Raw genomic sequence first — 13,393 nt, forward strand, 5'->3', positions numbered from 1 at the left:
GTCCTGAGGGGCACTGTAGTGGACTGGAGGGCCATGGGGCAGTGGGGCCCCAAAGAAAAGGAGCAGATAGGGGCTGCCTCAGGGTTGGAAGGCTGTGGCTAGGAGGACAAGAAGTTGGTGAAGGAAACAGAAAGTGTGGAAGAAGCTAGAATGGTCTCAGGGAAATCAGCGAAGGGGAAAAATAATTTTGAGACTCACAGAATCATCGGTGGCCACTAACTGGTCCATTTGCCACTTTTCATAGCTAAGGAAATTGAAGTCTGTCAGTAGGTGCCTCTTTCAGGTGGCGGACCGCCACCTGTCCTTGAGACTTCCATCCCACCCTCACCCCTGAGTCCTCTCGCACATATCTGGCACTTAGAAGGGCTTATATCATGTAAACAGACCTCCTATCTCAGCTGTAGCAGGAGTAGAATTAGTCACAAAACACCACGCTCCAGATATCAATACATATTTCCAAAAGATGGAAGCAGGGGAAAGCCAAGAAAAGACAAGAGGGTTTTTCTAGAAGAAGGTCATGAGAAACCAGAGATGGAAATTTTCCAGGGACCAGATGAGGCTAGAAATTAGAATGTGGCAGGGGTTATGGAATAAAATGGAGTCAGTGGGGCCAACTGTTTAAGGAATTTCTCTCTGGAAAATCAGCAAGAAAAAATACTAATTGGAAAGGCTAACAGGGTCTTACTCATCTTCTACAGTTTTATGTTTGTTTATTTCTGAGACAGGGTCTCTTGCTCTGTTGCCCAGGCTGGAGCATAGTGGCATGATCATGGCTCACTGCAACCTCAACCTCCCAGGCTCAAGCAATCCTCCCAGCTCAGCCTCTCAAATAGCTGGGACTGCAGGAGTGCACCACACCTGGCTAATTTTATTTTTTATTTTTTTTGTAGAGACGGGGTCTCATTTTGTTGCCCAGGCTGGCCTTGAGCTCCTGGCCTCAAGTCACCCTCCCACTTAGGACTCCCAAAGTATTGGGATTACAAGTATGAGCCATCGAAACCATCCGTCTTCTACAGTTTTAACCTCAAGCCTAAAATTGCTATGACTTCCATGAATTATCTCACACTAGTAAGAGGATCTAGCCTGGTTAATGATACATGTATCAAATGATAAATTATAGTTTGTAACATTGTTTTTTCCTAGACCCAGTGATGTCTTTAGTAACTCTGTCTGGCTGTCTCTTCCTGTCTCTCTCTGTCATTCTACCTCTCTCATCCCTCCCTCTTCTTGCCCACTTCCACTTCCATTCCCTTCCAGTTTCTTCCTTCTTTGTCCTCTTCTCCACAGCACTGTGGGCGACGTGGACTCTCATCTCTGTGCATGCACCAATCCTTGTCATTACAGCCAAAGGGACCCACATGGCCCCACATGGGAGGGTGCAGGTTCCAGAGGCCTAGGGCCAGCAGCTTCCTTTACTTCCCTCTTCCCTCCTGCCTTGCTATCAGCCTCCTTTTGTAGCGGTAGAGGATCTATAGTGCTTCGTCATCACCTGTAAAGTAAAAATGTTCTACATTATCCCCTGTCCTATGTAGCCACAGAATCATGGAATTAACTTGGGCTTGCTTGGAAAAAGAGTTCCCCTATTGCATGACTCTCCTTCTCAGTACCCATCTCCACCCACCAAGAGTCTATCATGACATGGTCAGTGGTGGCAAACCCTGGGATCCCAATCTTGAGGGAATGGGTTGAGGACCCATGAGACTGAACTGTTCAGATGGAAAGAAAAACTTTTCCAATATTTAGGTATGTTCTCCTTTTCATACCTTCAGCTCATTAATATCTAGGGCTGGGTCTGAGGGGATATTGTGCAGAAAATAGACTTTGTCCCCACCATTCAGCCTCCCATTCACTGAGGTCTCTCCTCCTGCTTCAGCTCACCTTCTCTCTGGCACCCACATCCACTTTCTTGTCTCCTTTCCTTCTTCATCAAAGCAGGCTTTCAGAAACAGATCCAAAATATGTTCATAAGAAGGTGTAAATAACTGATACAAGTTTAAGGTATTACTCGTTAGAAGCAAATTTGTATTTTGACAAGACTCAAAGCCTTTGCGGAAAAGAATAAATCCATAAATCTTTAATGGAGAAAGTTTAATTACATAGCAGGAGAAATGCTTGGGGTTGAGTGGAGTATACCTGGTTTTCCTAAAGGCATACAACACACATCTACTCTACTTAGAAATTAACACACACACACACACACACACACACACACACACACATTCTCAAACCTCCTTACCTGTTTAATTCCAGACAATATGTTAAGTGCTTACACACACTTTCTCATTTAATTCTTACCCCCCAGAAATTGTACGAAGTGGATATTTAGTGTCTCACGTACATCTTGGTACACAGGAAGGTCAGTACATTGCCCAAACTTGCACGGCCGGTAAACATGGAGCTGGGATGCGAATCTACCTTCTTTCCACAGATCATGAAGCCCCCCGCAGGAATACTGTATCCATGTGGTGAGGAGCAGTTTTCCTGTTTGCCTCCTGGGTTGTTTTCTTAAGGAACATATAGAGCTTTAAGTACCTTTTCTTGTAAGTCATTTTTAAAAGGCCCCTTAATCATCTTTGTTTTTCTCTGAACTCCCCAGAGTCTGTGTGTGTCATCCTCATAATGATTTGCTTGAAATGAAACACAGTGGCCTGGTCTATTTTCACTTTTCAGCCTATGCAGGATATAAAAATAAACAGCATATGGTGAAAAGTTAATGAGATTTAAAAAAATAAGTTCACTTAAAATAATCCATGGGGTTTTCTACATGTGTTCTTGGTCTGGTTTCAAAAACCACAGGAGTTTTACGATGCTTTAGAAAAGGGTAAATATTTTGCATTGTTTCTGTTGGGGTCAACGGGAAACCAATCTTGTAGGATCAGCACTAATAATCATGTTGTTTGTAAACAACTGCCATGCTAGACTAGTACAGACCAAGCCTTACTGTGATGTGCCTGAGCGTTAAAACATGTACGTAGCAACGCTGCAATGCTCTCTACAGTTAGGAACCTCATGCCTACACAATAGTCCTTTAGCTAACAAGAATGAGGAAGTCTACCTGGAGGAAGGTGGTAAGTCAGACAGAGTTCCTTTCTTAGAGTAGTAGCTCTCTGAACACAGCTGGAAACATATGTTACCTTAATAGGCAGAAATCATCTTTTAAGAAAAATGCTCTCTGCCTTTTTTTTTTCCATTTTTTTTGGGGGGGGGCGCAGGGGGACAGGGTCTTGCCCTGTCATGCACCACTACAGGTGCATGCCACCATGCCCAGCTTTTTTTATTTTTTGTAGCAATAGGGTTTTACTATGTTGACCAGGCAGGTCTTGAACTCCTGAGCTCAATCAGTCCTCCTGCCTGGGCCTCCCAAAGTGCTAGAATTACAGGTATAAGCCAACATGCCTGGCCTTCTCTGCCTTTTAACTAATTTTTTTCAAGTTAGGAATCCTGTATTTATTTATTTTATTGAGACAGGGTCTCACTCTGTTGCCAAGGCTTGTATGCAGTGGTGTGATCACTGCTCACTGCAGCCTCCAACCTCCCAGACTCAAGCAATCCTCCCACCACCGGAGTAGCTGGGACCACAGGCACATACCACCATGCTTAGCTGAATTTTGTATCTTTCAGTAGAGATGGGGTTTCGCCATGTTGCCCAGGCTGGTCTCAAGCTCCTGGGCTCAAGCAACCCACCTGCCTCAGCTTCCCAAAGTGCTGGGATTACAGGCATAAGCCACTGTGTCCAGCCTGTCTTTATTTTAAATGACTAGCATAAAGAGTCATTGCTGCTTTAGCTACATCAGTTCTCTGCATTGAAAGAAACAGTTAATTTGAAAATGCATATAATAATTTTATTTGCACGTTTGGATTCAGCCATAAAATTATGTTGACAATTGAGTGCCCACTGTGGGTTCGGGAATGTTCTGAGTGTGGTAAACAATATAAGAGAAACTGAAGATAGGGACTTTGTCCTTGAGAAATTGATCATCCAGCTACAGAGATGAAAAGTACCTTAATAAAGTGGTTATCAAACACTTCCGGCGTGCCAGGTGCTGTGCTCAGAACTTTGAAGGCATTATTTCACTGAATCCTCAGAAGCCCGGGGAAGTAAGTACTACTGCGATCTGTGTGTTATACAGGAGGAAACCAAGGTTTGGGACGTTTACAAACTCTTCAAAGGGTTGTTGTGAGGATTATGTGAGAAATCATAATGCATTATATCAGTTGGGTTTAGATGTGATTTTCTACTAAAAAAAGAGAGAAAAGGGGGGAAAAAACCAAAACAAAGCAAAAAATACCAGTAGCTTAAACAAGACAGAAGTTTATTCTTCTTTCTAATACACGAAGTCAGGAGGTAGCCAGTAGCCGAGCTGCCCTGAAGCTCCGCTTGGGCATGTGGATGTACTGACTTCCAAGGGAATCTGCAAAATGTAGATTTTTTAAAAACAGGTGGTCAGCTTGGCCGGGCGCGGTGGCTCAAGCCTGTAATCTCAGCACTTTGGGAGGCCGAGGCGGGCGGATCACAAGGTCAGGAGATCGAGATCATCCTGGCTAACACAGTGAAACCCCGTCTCTACTAAAAAAACACAAAAAACCAGCCGGGCGTGGTGGCGGGCGCCTGTAGTCCCAGCTACTTGGGAGGCTGAGGCAGGAGAATGGCATGAACCTGGGGGGCGGAGCTTGCAGTGAGCTGAGATCGCGCCACTGCACTCCAGCCTGGGGCACAGAGCAAGACTCCGTCTCAAAACAACAACAACAACAACAACAACAACAACAAAAACAGGTGGTCAGCTAAAAATTGGGACTTCTGTAACTAAAGGTGGGAAGAACAGATATTGGGTTAGGCAACTTGCTTCTCTGCCATATGTATGCACAGTGCCAGACACGGGATAAACATACTAAATGGTATGTAATAACAGTTACCAAGCTCAATGTAGCCTAGAGGTGGTTTGGTTCATTGATTAAACACAACTCTTTGTGTCTGAGGTTTTCTCTTTTCTAGGCTTGTGCACTATCCCTAAATAGGTAAGTGAATGAGAACAAGGGAGGGGTGTGCCGCAGGCTGGAGGCATCCCCATCCCCGCTTGGGTCAGCTTCTCCTTTACCTTTTGCAGATATTCAAGGTGGTTTGCCCTAAGGTTTCGCACCTGTGTGAAGGTGGCAGGAAGCAGCCAAGTCACGATGCAAAACAAGGACGCTGCCCAGGCCTGGGCATTTCAGTTTCTGATTGCCTCTCCTGCTCCCTCTCAGCACCTGTGAATGACAGCTCGGGTCTCTGGCAAATGGGAAAAAACAGGGACATGCCAGTCACATTGGACAAGACATCCTCTATATCAGCGACAACAAGCAAGATGCCCCTGGTGCTGTGCAAGCAGGTGGCCCTGAGAAGGGGTTGGTTTTAACTCATGGCTAGATGTCTTGAATTTGGTCTATTTATTTTGAAAGGTTTTCCATGGATCATCTCAATCTCACAGATACCTAGATAAGAGACAAGATGCTCAGGCTACAGAATGTTCCCACTGTGTGGAGCTGAGGAGTTGTCTTCTGCCTCTTAAACCTTGAAGCTTGCTTTTTCTCTTTTGAGACAAGTTCTCACTCTGATGCCCAGGCTGGAGTGCAATGGTCTGATCACAGCTCCCTGGAGCCTCGACTTCCCAGGCTCAGGTGATTCTGCCACCTCGGCCTCCCAAGTAGCTAGGACTACAGGCACATGTAACTATACCTAGCTAATTTTTATTTTTATTTTTTTATAGAGATGAGATTTCACAATGTTGGCCAGGCTAGTCTGGAACTTCTGGGCTCAAGCCATCCGCCTGCCTTGGCCTCCCAAAGTGTTGGGGTTACAGGCATGAGCCACCGTGCCCAGCCTGAAGCTTTCTTTAGATCTCAGTTTCTTTTGTGAGCAGGTTGGCTTATCAGAGCAGGGGTGGGAGAGCAAGCTGGGTAGGACTGATGGGTAGGGTGGAATGGTCTGGAGAGCAAGGATAAAAGCTGGAATTTCCAGTTGCTTCATAAATTGGTTTGGGCAGGAAGGGGTGGAGAGAAAAAAGAAGAAAGAAGGCCTTGGCCCTGCCATCCTTTCACCTTCTTATCTAATCTACGACCTCATTCTTCAGTGTTACCTCCACATTGTCTCTCTCATGGAGGCCACTGCGAGCATACATGCAGCTCTGTGCAAGTTAGGAAAAGACACCCCATTCTCCAGTGGACTCAGCTCTGTGCCAGGACTCAAAGAGTGGCATGCAAGGCCCCAGCTGAATCAGAGACCCCACCCACCTTCTTGGCCTTGAGCAGTGAGCAACCTGCACATTATGAAGTAGTGGACTCTGTGGGGTCAGTTCACTTGTCTCTATCCCCATAGTCCCTCTGGTCCCCATACAACTCCACCATCTCTCTCTTCTTACTTGGGCTATGCGCGATCATCACAGATAATTAGGAAAGCCACTTACAAAGAGGCCTACATTTAGACGTTGGTGTTGTTGCCAGGTACGTTATACATTTAGTCCTAGAGATACGACGACTAGATGAAAAGATGTTCACCATGTTTTTTGCTTTTTAGTTTGGGATCTATTATCAGCTCACACTGCCCTATGAATTAAAAAAATAAATAAATCTTAAGATTTATTCTGCAAAAGGCATATTTGTATAGCATTGTATTCTTGAGTCTGTACATTAGGAATTTAAAAATGTAAACATTAAACATTTTATGATCCTATTTTGTGTTTTTTTAAATATCATAATATCCTCAGAGCCTCAATAAATGAGAGTGGCCAGGCCTCCCTGGTCCCAGAGGTCTGAGCCTGGACTCCTGGGACCTGCCCCCCGATTCCAGCTCTGGCTGCACCTCCAACGTGTTGTCTTCCTAGCAGTGGTTTCTTGCCATAACCCAGATCTGATGTCAGCCCCCTGCTTAAATGCCCTAGTGACTTCCCAGTTTTTGGGTCACAAGCCCTGATTTAACTGGGCCTGGGACAAGCATGGTGGTCCCCATCTCAGCTACCACTCCCAGCATGCCTGCTCTCCAGTCCCACTTGCCTCCTGCTGTCTGCGACACTCTTTCTCTTCTTTATTTAATGTTTTCTCCTCTTTCTTTAGTGTTCAGCCCAAGTCACATTTTCTCAGGGAAGCTGTCCCTCAGTCCCCAGTCTGCATCAGGCTCCTTGGCTATTTCCCTCATAGAACCCCGTACCTTTCCTTCAAAACCCATTGCTTTGGAACTCTACATTAGTGATCATTCGATGAATGATCCGGTACATTCAATGTGGTCAAGTATCATTCGGTTTTTTTTTTTTTTTTTTTTGAGATGGAGTCTTGCTCTGTCGCCCAGGCTGCAGTGCAGTGGCGCGATCTCGGCTCACTGCAAGCTCCGCCTCCCGGGTTCACGCCATTCTCCTGCCTCAGCCTCCCAAGTAGCTGGGACTACAGGAAACCGCCACCACGCCCGGCTAATTTTTTGTATTTTTAGTAGAGACGGGGTTTCACTGTGTTAGCCAGGATGGTCTCGACCTCCTGACCTTGTGATCCACCCGCCTCGGCCTCCCAAAGTGCTGGGATTACAGCCGTAAGCCATTGCGCCCGGCCGTATTATTAGTTTTTATTGTTCACTACAGTGGCCACAGCACCTAGCACAGGGCTAGGGCAGAGTAGGTGATAGACAGTTCCTTGTTAAATGAATAATCGGGGTTGAGGCAAGGAGTCCCCTTCCCAGATGCTCATTGTGGGTTATGATTCGGCAGGGAAACCTTTTGGCACGTCTGGTCCTTGAGAAAGAGGGTCACCTATACTACACAGAGTACAGCTTGACACAGGTGTCACCTGAGGGCCCAAGAAGATGCCAGGGAGAGCTCACTGAAATTTAAGTCTTAGAGTTAGATGTTGCAATGTAACTTCAAATCAGAGAGAGAAAAAAATTCCTTATATTTAACTTGGGCATTTTTAGGGGAATGGGTTAATAAGCAGATTCCTCAATGAAATTATGTCATTTTGTGTATGAAAAGCATATAACCAAGTCCTTTGGCCCTGACCAAGACAATTAGATGACTGTCACAAACCCTTAAAGGTGCTCACTGACTTGCATAATGAATTAGAAACAAAGTCATTGGGTATAAGCAAGGTGAACTAAAAATGAGGAATGCGCTCCATTAATGCACGAGTTACTGTTATTTGGGACTTACTGTGTTTCAAACATAGTCTTATTCTCAAAGTTTACCTGTACTATAAAGCAATTAATCATATCTGTGAGAGACCCAGAAGGCCCTCAGGTAAGTTGCTGAAACTTTTCTAGAAAACTGAGGTGATTCAACTGCCAAGTGACTTCTTTGTATACCTGATTATATATGTTTACTACTCAAATATTTATTTTTGAGGAACTAGAGAGGAGTTACCTATGCAGGACCTTTAGCCAGCCAGGCAGCATGTTATCACTAAGAACAGCCACATAGATCACTACCTGACGTGATGTAGAAGGAGAATATTGAAAAACACTGGTAGGTGTTCAGTAAGTTATTTTCACTAATGGCAAAATGATTGAGGACAGTACTGGAAATAAAAGGAAAGAAGCCATTGAACACACATTTGTCTAAAAGTTACAAGAAATTTATAAATGAGGTTGTAATAAAGCCACTCAAAAGAGGACAGTCCAGGATAAAATAAAAAGTACAATGTATTAAAATGTAGTAAGGCGTTTCTAAATGTATTTCACTGGTGTTACTATGTTTCTAAGCACTTTGGAGAGAAACTGTAGTAGCCTGATGTTAAACTTAAGATTCTGGAAGTCCCAACTCCACAGTGGTGGGTTCCAGGTGTCAAGCTGGAGCTGTGTCAGAGGGAGGATTAGGGTCAGGTGACCGCTAATGGCAGCCAGCAAGGTTCCGCTGCAGGAAATGCTGTGGGATGGGGAAGGTCTGAGCTTGCTTCTTTACTGGCCAAATCCTATGTGACATTGAAGGGCAGACCTTAGTAGGTTTCAGTGATTGTTAATTGTTTATCTCCCCTATGAAGGACAGGACCAAGGTAATTATCTTTTAGTTTCAAGGCATGACACAAGGTAGACTCCAGATAAATTTGTTGAATGACTACATGCAGTTTATCTCCATCCAGGTTTATTATCCCCACAATAATTTTCTTAGTAAGTTTATTAGAGACACCGTCTGCCTTAGTTCCCAAATTTAAACTATTTTTTTTGCCTAGGTTTTTTTTTTTTTTTCAAATCCTACCTAATTGATTTGCATAGTTGTTTCAAATCAAATGCTACATCCCATATCTTGCAGTGATGCAGTTATTCACTGCTAACATCTAAATCGGAGAAGTGAAAAGGACAATTGTTTGGTGATTTCTTAAGTCCCTGCCCAAGATCAGTAGGGAAATCCCATTAGCTCTATTCATCGCATTTCTCATAAATCTAAAAGGAAAGCAAGTATCCAAAGCTTTACTCTTTAATAGTTCTTATTTGTAAAACCTTGACAGGGCTTTATTCTAAATTGCTTCCAAATTACATAAAGAATAGTTAGAAATATGATGGGCAGTGAATCGTGATAGTTTCAGTCATCGAATAAATAAGTAGAACGGTAAAAGGGGACTAATCTGAAAGCAAACAGAGTATGATGGGCTACGATGAGGCAAAAAGAACAGAACTGTGGAATTCTTAAACTACCATCTGGCTCAATCCTCTTTAAGTGGCCAAGTTGAAGAGCCTTTTATTCAATGCCCTAAAACTTATTCAAAAGGCGCAGTATTTGAATATTAATATTTCCATACAGTAAAAAAAAAAAAAGTCTTTTGTAACCAAAAAGGAATGTTTAACAAAATAATGGGTAATCCTCTGGCTAAACATGAAGGCGTGGGGAGCACCCTGTGGGTGGGAGGTCGGCTGGGACCCAGGGTGGCCGCGGGCAGCCTCTGGGCCTTCCCCTCATGGCTTCTTTGTGGTTAGGGTAACTTATTAAAGTTGTCATTGTGGTTTGAAATTTAGGCACGAGGTGTAAAATTAAGGAATTCATCAGGAAAAATGAGCACAGTGATTTCTAGTACCTTATTTCATCAAAAAGAAACAATAAGGTAGAATTGCCATATGAGATAGTTGAGGCAAGGAACACAATGGAAATTCGAACCTGTGGTTGAATTGTGCTTTTGTGTAATGGGAACCAATTTCATCACTTTGTAACAGACCCCTGACAATTGGTGTTTTCTTTATTAAGCCCTGGATGTTTAAATGAAACGAAACAGGCTTTTATTTTGTTTTCCTGAGGTGTGTTTGAAAAGTTGAACAAATTCGAGTGCACTTCTTATCTTCAGCAAAGATGCTTTAGAAAGGTATTTTAGCATTCTCCCTGGTTTAAAAGACAAAACCAAGTCCTGCCGGCTTTGTGTTGTGCTTCTCCTACAGGCTGCAGTGCCTTCTGTCTGCTTTAGGGTGTGGCATCTGCCATTGGGGAGGAAAAACTGGCATGTGTCGCCTTTTATAGCAGACTGATTTCATTGTGCTGGGGGCCTCTATTTTATAGCCTCTTAGTTCCAATCTTCTAGTTGACTTGCTGAAGCAAATGGAATTAAAAGAGATTTTGATTTCTCTACTAATTTTTTTTTAGTTTCATGATTTTCCAATATGAAAAAATATTTTAAGGAAAAGGGCCATAGCTGAACTTGGTGACTCATTTTCCCTTTTAAGATTAGTTGTGAAAATAAGCTACAACATATGGCTACACTTGTATGAACTGACTTTGATATATTTTATCAATTTGAAAAAATGCACTTTTATGATTATGTGTACATACTTAGTTTGACTATAAATGTCTAAAAGCATAAATATGTAATTGATTTTAGAATATATGTATATAGATACACACAAAACAGACATATATTTATATTTGCATGTGAAAAACTAAAAATTCAACTTCTGTGGTGTAATGCGTATAATTAGTATATATTTGAATATATAAAGGGAGAAAATCCAGGAAAAAATGTCAAAAAGGCACACTAACAAAGATGTAGTATTCTCTTGGCAAAAACTGATGAATGATTTGGCATGAATTCATCTTATGGTTCTGTTATTCTCTCTAACGCACGACGATATACCCCGTTTTCCAGTGGTTTGCGTAGAATTGCAATTTGTTGTTTCTACACTCTATAATGACCCTTGAGTGTGCACCTGATTCCCTCCCCCCCACCCCAATTAGTCACCAGTTTTCCCGTCAATCCTTTTCCATTTAGTCATGTAACATATTTACACTTGGTCAAACAAACAACCACTGCAGTGGAAATGAACTAAAATAGTTTTTATGGAAAGCTGAAGAATGAAATAATTTTGGAAAACTATACTCTACCAAAACCTTAAGTATTGTTTATGCCAGGTTTTAAATGCTTTCTCTCAATGAAAACTGAGTCCACACTAGTACAAGTGGGTCATTGCCTAAGGTTAAGAAGTCTTGCTTTTCAAAATGTTACTAGGTGACTAATAACGCAAATATTGAAAACATTAATAACAATGCAAATATTACAAACATAAAATGTTAAGACACCAATTTTTAAGAGAACAAAGTATGGAACATTTCTACTTTAGGACTAGAGTTGACTGTTTTATATTATTATTGTTATATTTATTAAGTATAATGTCTGTAATATTTTAGTTTCGTTCCACATCTCTTTGAAATGAATGCATATCAAGAGCGTTAACTATGCACATCAAACTCAGAAATATGATGAAAGGTGTCATACAGATTTATGAAGATACGAGCTAACCCATAGCTGTCGCTGTTCTGGCACCAAGAGTTAAATTTTCATGTGAAAGTTGGCGCAGAAAACACCAGTGTACATACTCGAGAGAGGACATCCAAGTGCATGTAAGAAAAACGCTCCTTTGGGAATACTTGGAGTTTTCATTGACAAGCCTACATACGTGTTTAAGGTGCCCTCAAAAAGAGTTATGTAAACATTCTCTTTGGGGCGGGTGCAGTCAGTCATAAGCATTTATTGAGTACCTACTGTGTACAGGTCACAGGGCTCTCTGACCGGGGCTAACCTTCATTTCAAATCTTTCCCAATTTTGCAGTTGGAAGAAGTTGTGGGAATTACGCCGATGGCCCGAAATCAAGGCAGAGGCGAACGTTCTGAAAATTACATAACTCCTGGGAGAGACCGTGCTTTTGCACAGATTGCCTAAATATTTTATTTCTCCGTCGGCTCCCTGTAACCTCTGAGGCCAATAGACAACTTTGTTTCCCAGCCCTTCTCCCTCTTTTGTCTGCTGGTCAGACTCGTTTTCCACCTTTGTATCGTTCCTTTTAGACGTGAAAACAAACACGCGAACGCCCGGTTGGCAAGGAGACAGCGGCCCGGGGGGAAAGTGCAGGTTCCGGCCGCACCACGCCGCCGCGCTCCCAGCGGCCGCCGAGCCGCCCCGGCCCCGGCCCCGGCCCCAACCCCAGCCCCAGCCTTAGCCCCAGTCCGGCTGGGCCCCGCGAGGCTGCGCCGAGGCGGGCGGCGACGGCGGCGACGGCGGCCCGGGGAGGAGTCCAGTCCGCGTTTTGCGAGTGCGCGGGAGTAATGCGAGCGAAGTGGATAATAGTTGCTCGAGCTCGCCCGGAGCTCCCTCTCATGCCATGCTGGGCCCGATAGGCTCAGCCAGTCGTGTATTTACCCATATCCGGGTTAGAGAGGAAAAGAGAAAAGTTTCATTTAAACCTGAACTAAAAACTTTCACCATGAAAGCACACAGCGGGAGCAGGCCCAGAGCGTAAGGCGTGCCCGGCCCGGCGCTCCGGCGGGGCCTGCGGAGGGGGAGGGGGTCGCGGCTTCCCGGCGGGCCGCGTGGATGCGCACAGGAGGGGCCGCGGCCTGAAAAGTGGGGGTTATTGTCTCCCCCCGCCCCCCGCCCGGCCTCGCCACGCCGCGGCGATCATGGCCGCGCGGGCAGCAGCGGCGGCGGCGGCGCGGGCGCGGGCGCGGGCAGGCAGCGGCGAACGGCGGGCGCCCCCCGGGCCGCGGCCGGCGCCCGGGGCCCGGGACCTGGAGGCGGGGGCGCGCGGCGCGGCGGCGGCGGCACCGGGACCCATGCTGGGGGGCGGCGGCGACGGCGGCGGCGGCCTGAACAGTGTGCACCACCACCCCCTGCTCCCCCGTCACGAACTCAACATGGCCCATAACGCGGGCGCCGCGGCCGCCGCCGCCGGCACCCACAGCGCCAAGAGCGGCGGCTCCGAGGCGGCTCTCAAGGAGGGTGGAAGTGCCGCCGCGCTGTCCTCCTCCTCCTCCTCCGCGGCGGCAGCGGCGGCGTCCTCTTCCTCCTCGTCGGGCCCGGGCTCGGCCATGGAGACGGGACTGCTCCCCAACCACAAACTGAAAACCGTTGGCGAAGCCCCCGCCGCGCCGCCCCACCAGCAGCACCACCACCACCACCATGCCCACC

At 45.2% G+C, this 13,393-nt stretch overlaps 1 protein-coding gene across 25 annotated transcripts in view; it reads left to right on the forward strand.

Moving 5' to 3' along the window:
* Window positions 1-12,575: 12,575 nt before the first annotated feature.
* ARID1B (AT-rich interaction domain 1B) overlaps window positions 12,576-13,393 on the forward strand; it is a 448,289-nt gene continuing 447,471 nt past the window's right edge. For 18 of the 25 annotated variants that reach the window (XR_013416263.1, XR_013416264.1, XR_013416265.1 and 15 more), the window contains exon 1: window positions 12,576-13,393. This exon is cut by the window's right edge and continues 1,274 nt beyond it. Coding sequence is in view for 21 of the 25 variants with exons in the window: in XM_028847283.2 (XP_028703116.2) it covers window positions 12,886-13,393 (508 nt within the window). In the remaining 4 variants the exon portion in view is untranslated. The other 7 variants (XR_013416266.1, XM_077999585.1, XM_077999588.1 and 4 more) reach the window with 1 other exon arrangement.

This window comes from Macaca mulatta, chromosome 4 (genome assembly GCF_049350105.2).
Source record: "Macaca mulatta isolate MMU2019108-1 chromosome 4, T2T-MMU8v2.0, whole genome shotgun sequence".
In the NCBI taxonomy this organism is placed as follows: Eukaryota; Metazoa; Chordata; class Mammalia; order Primates; family Cercopithecidae; genus Macaca; species Macaca mulatta.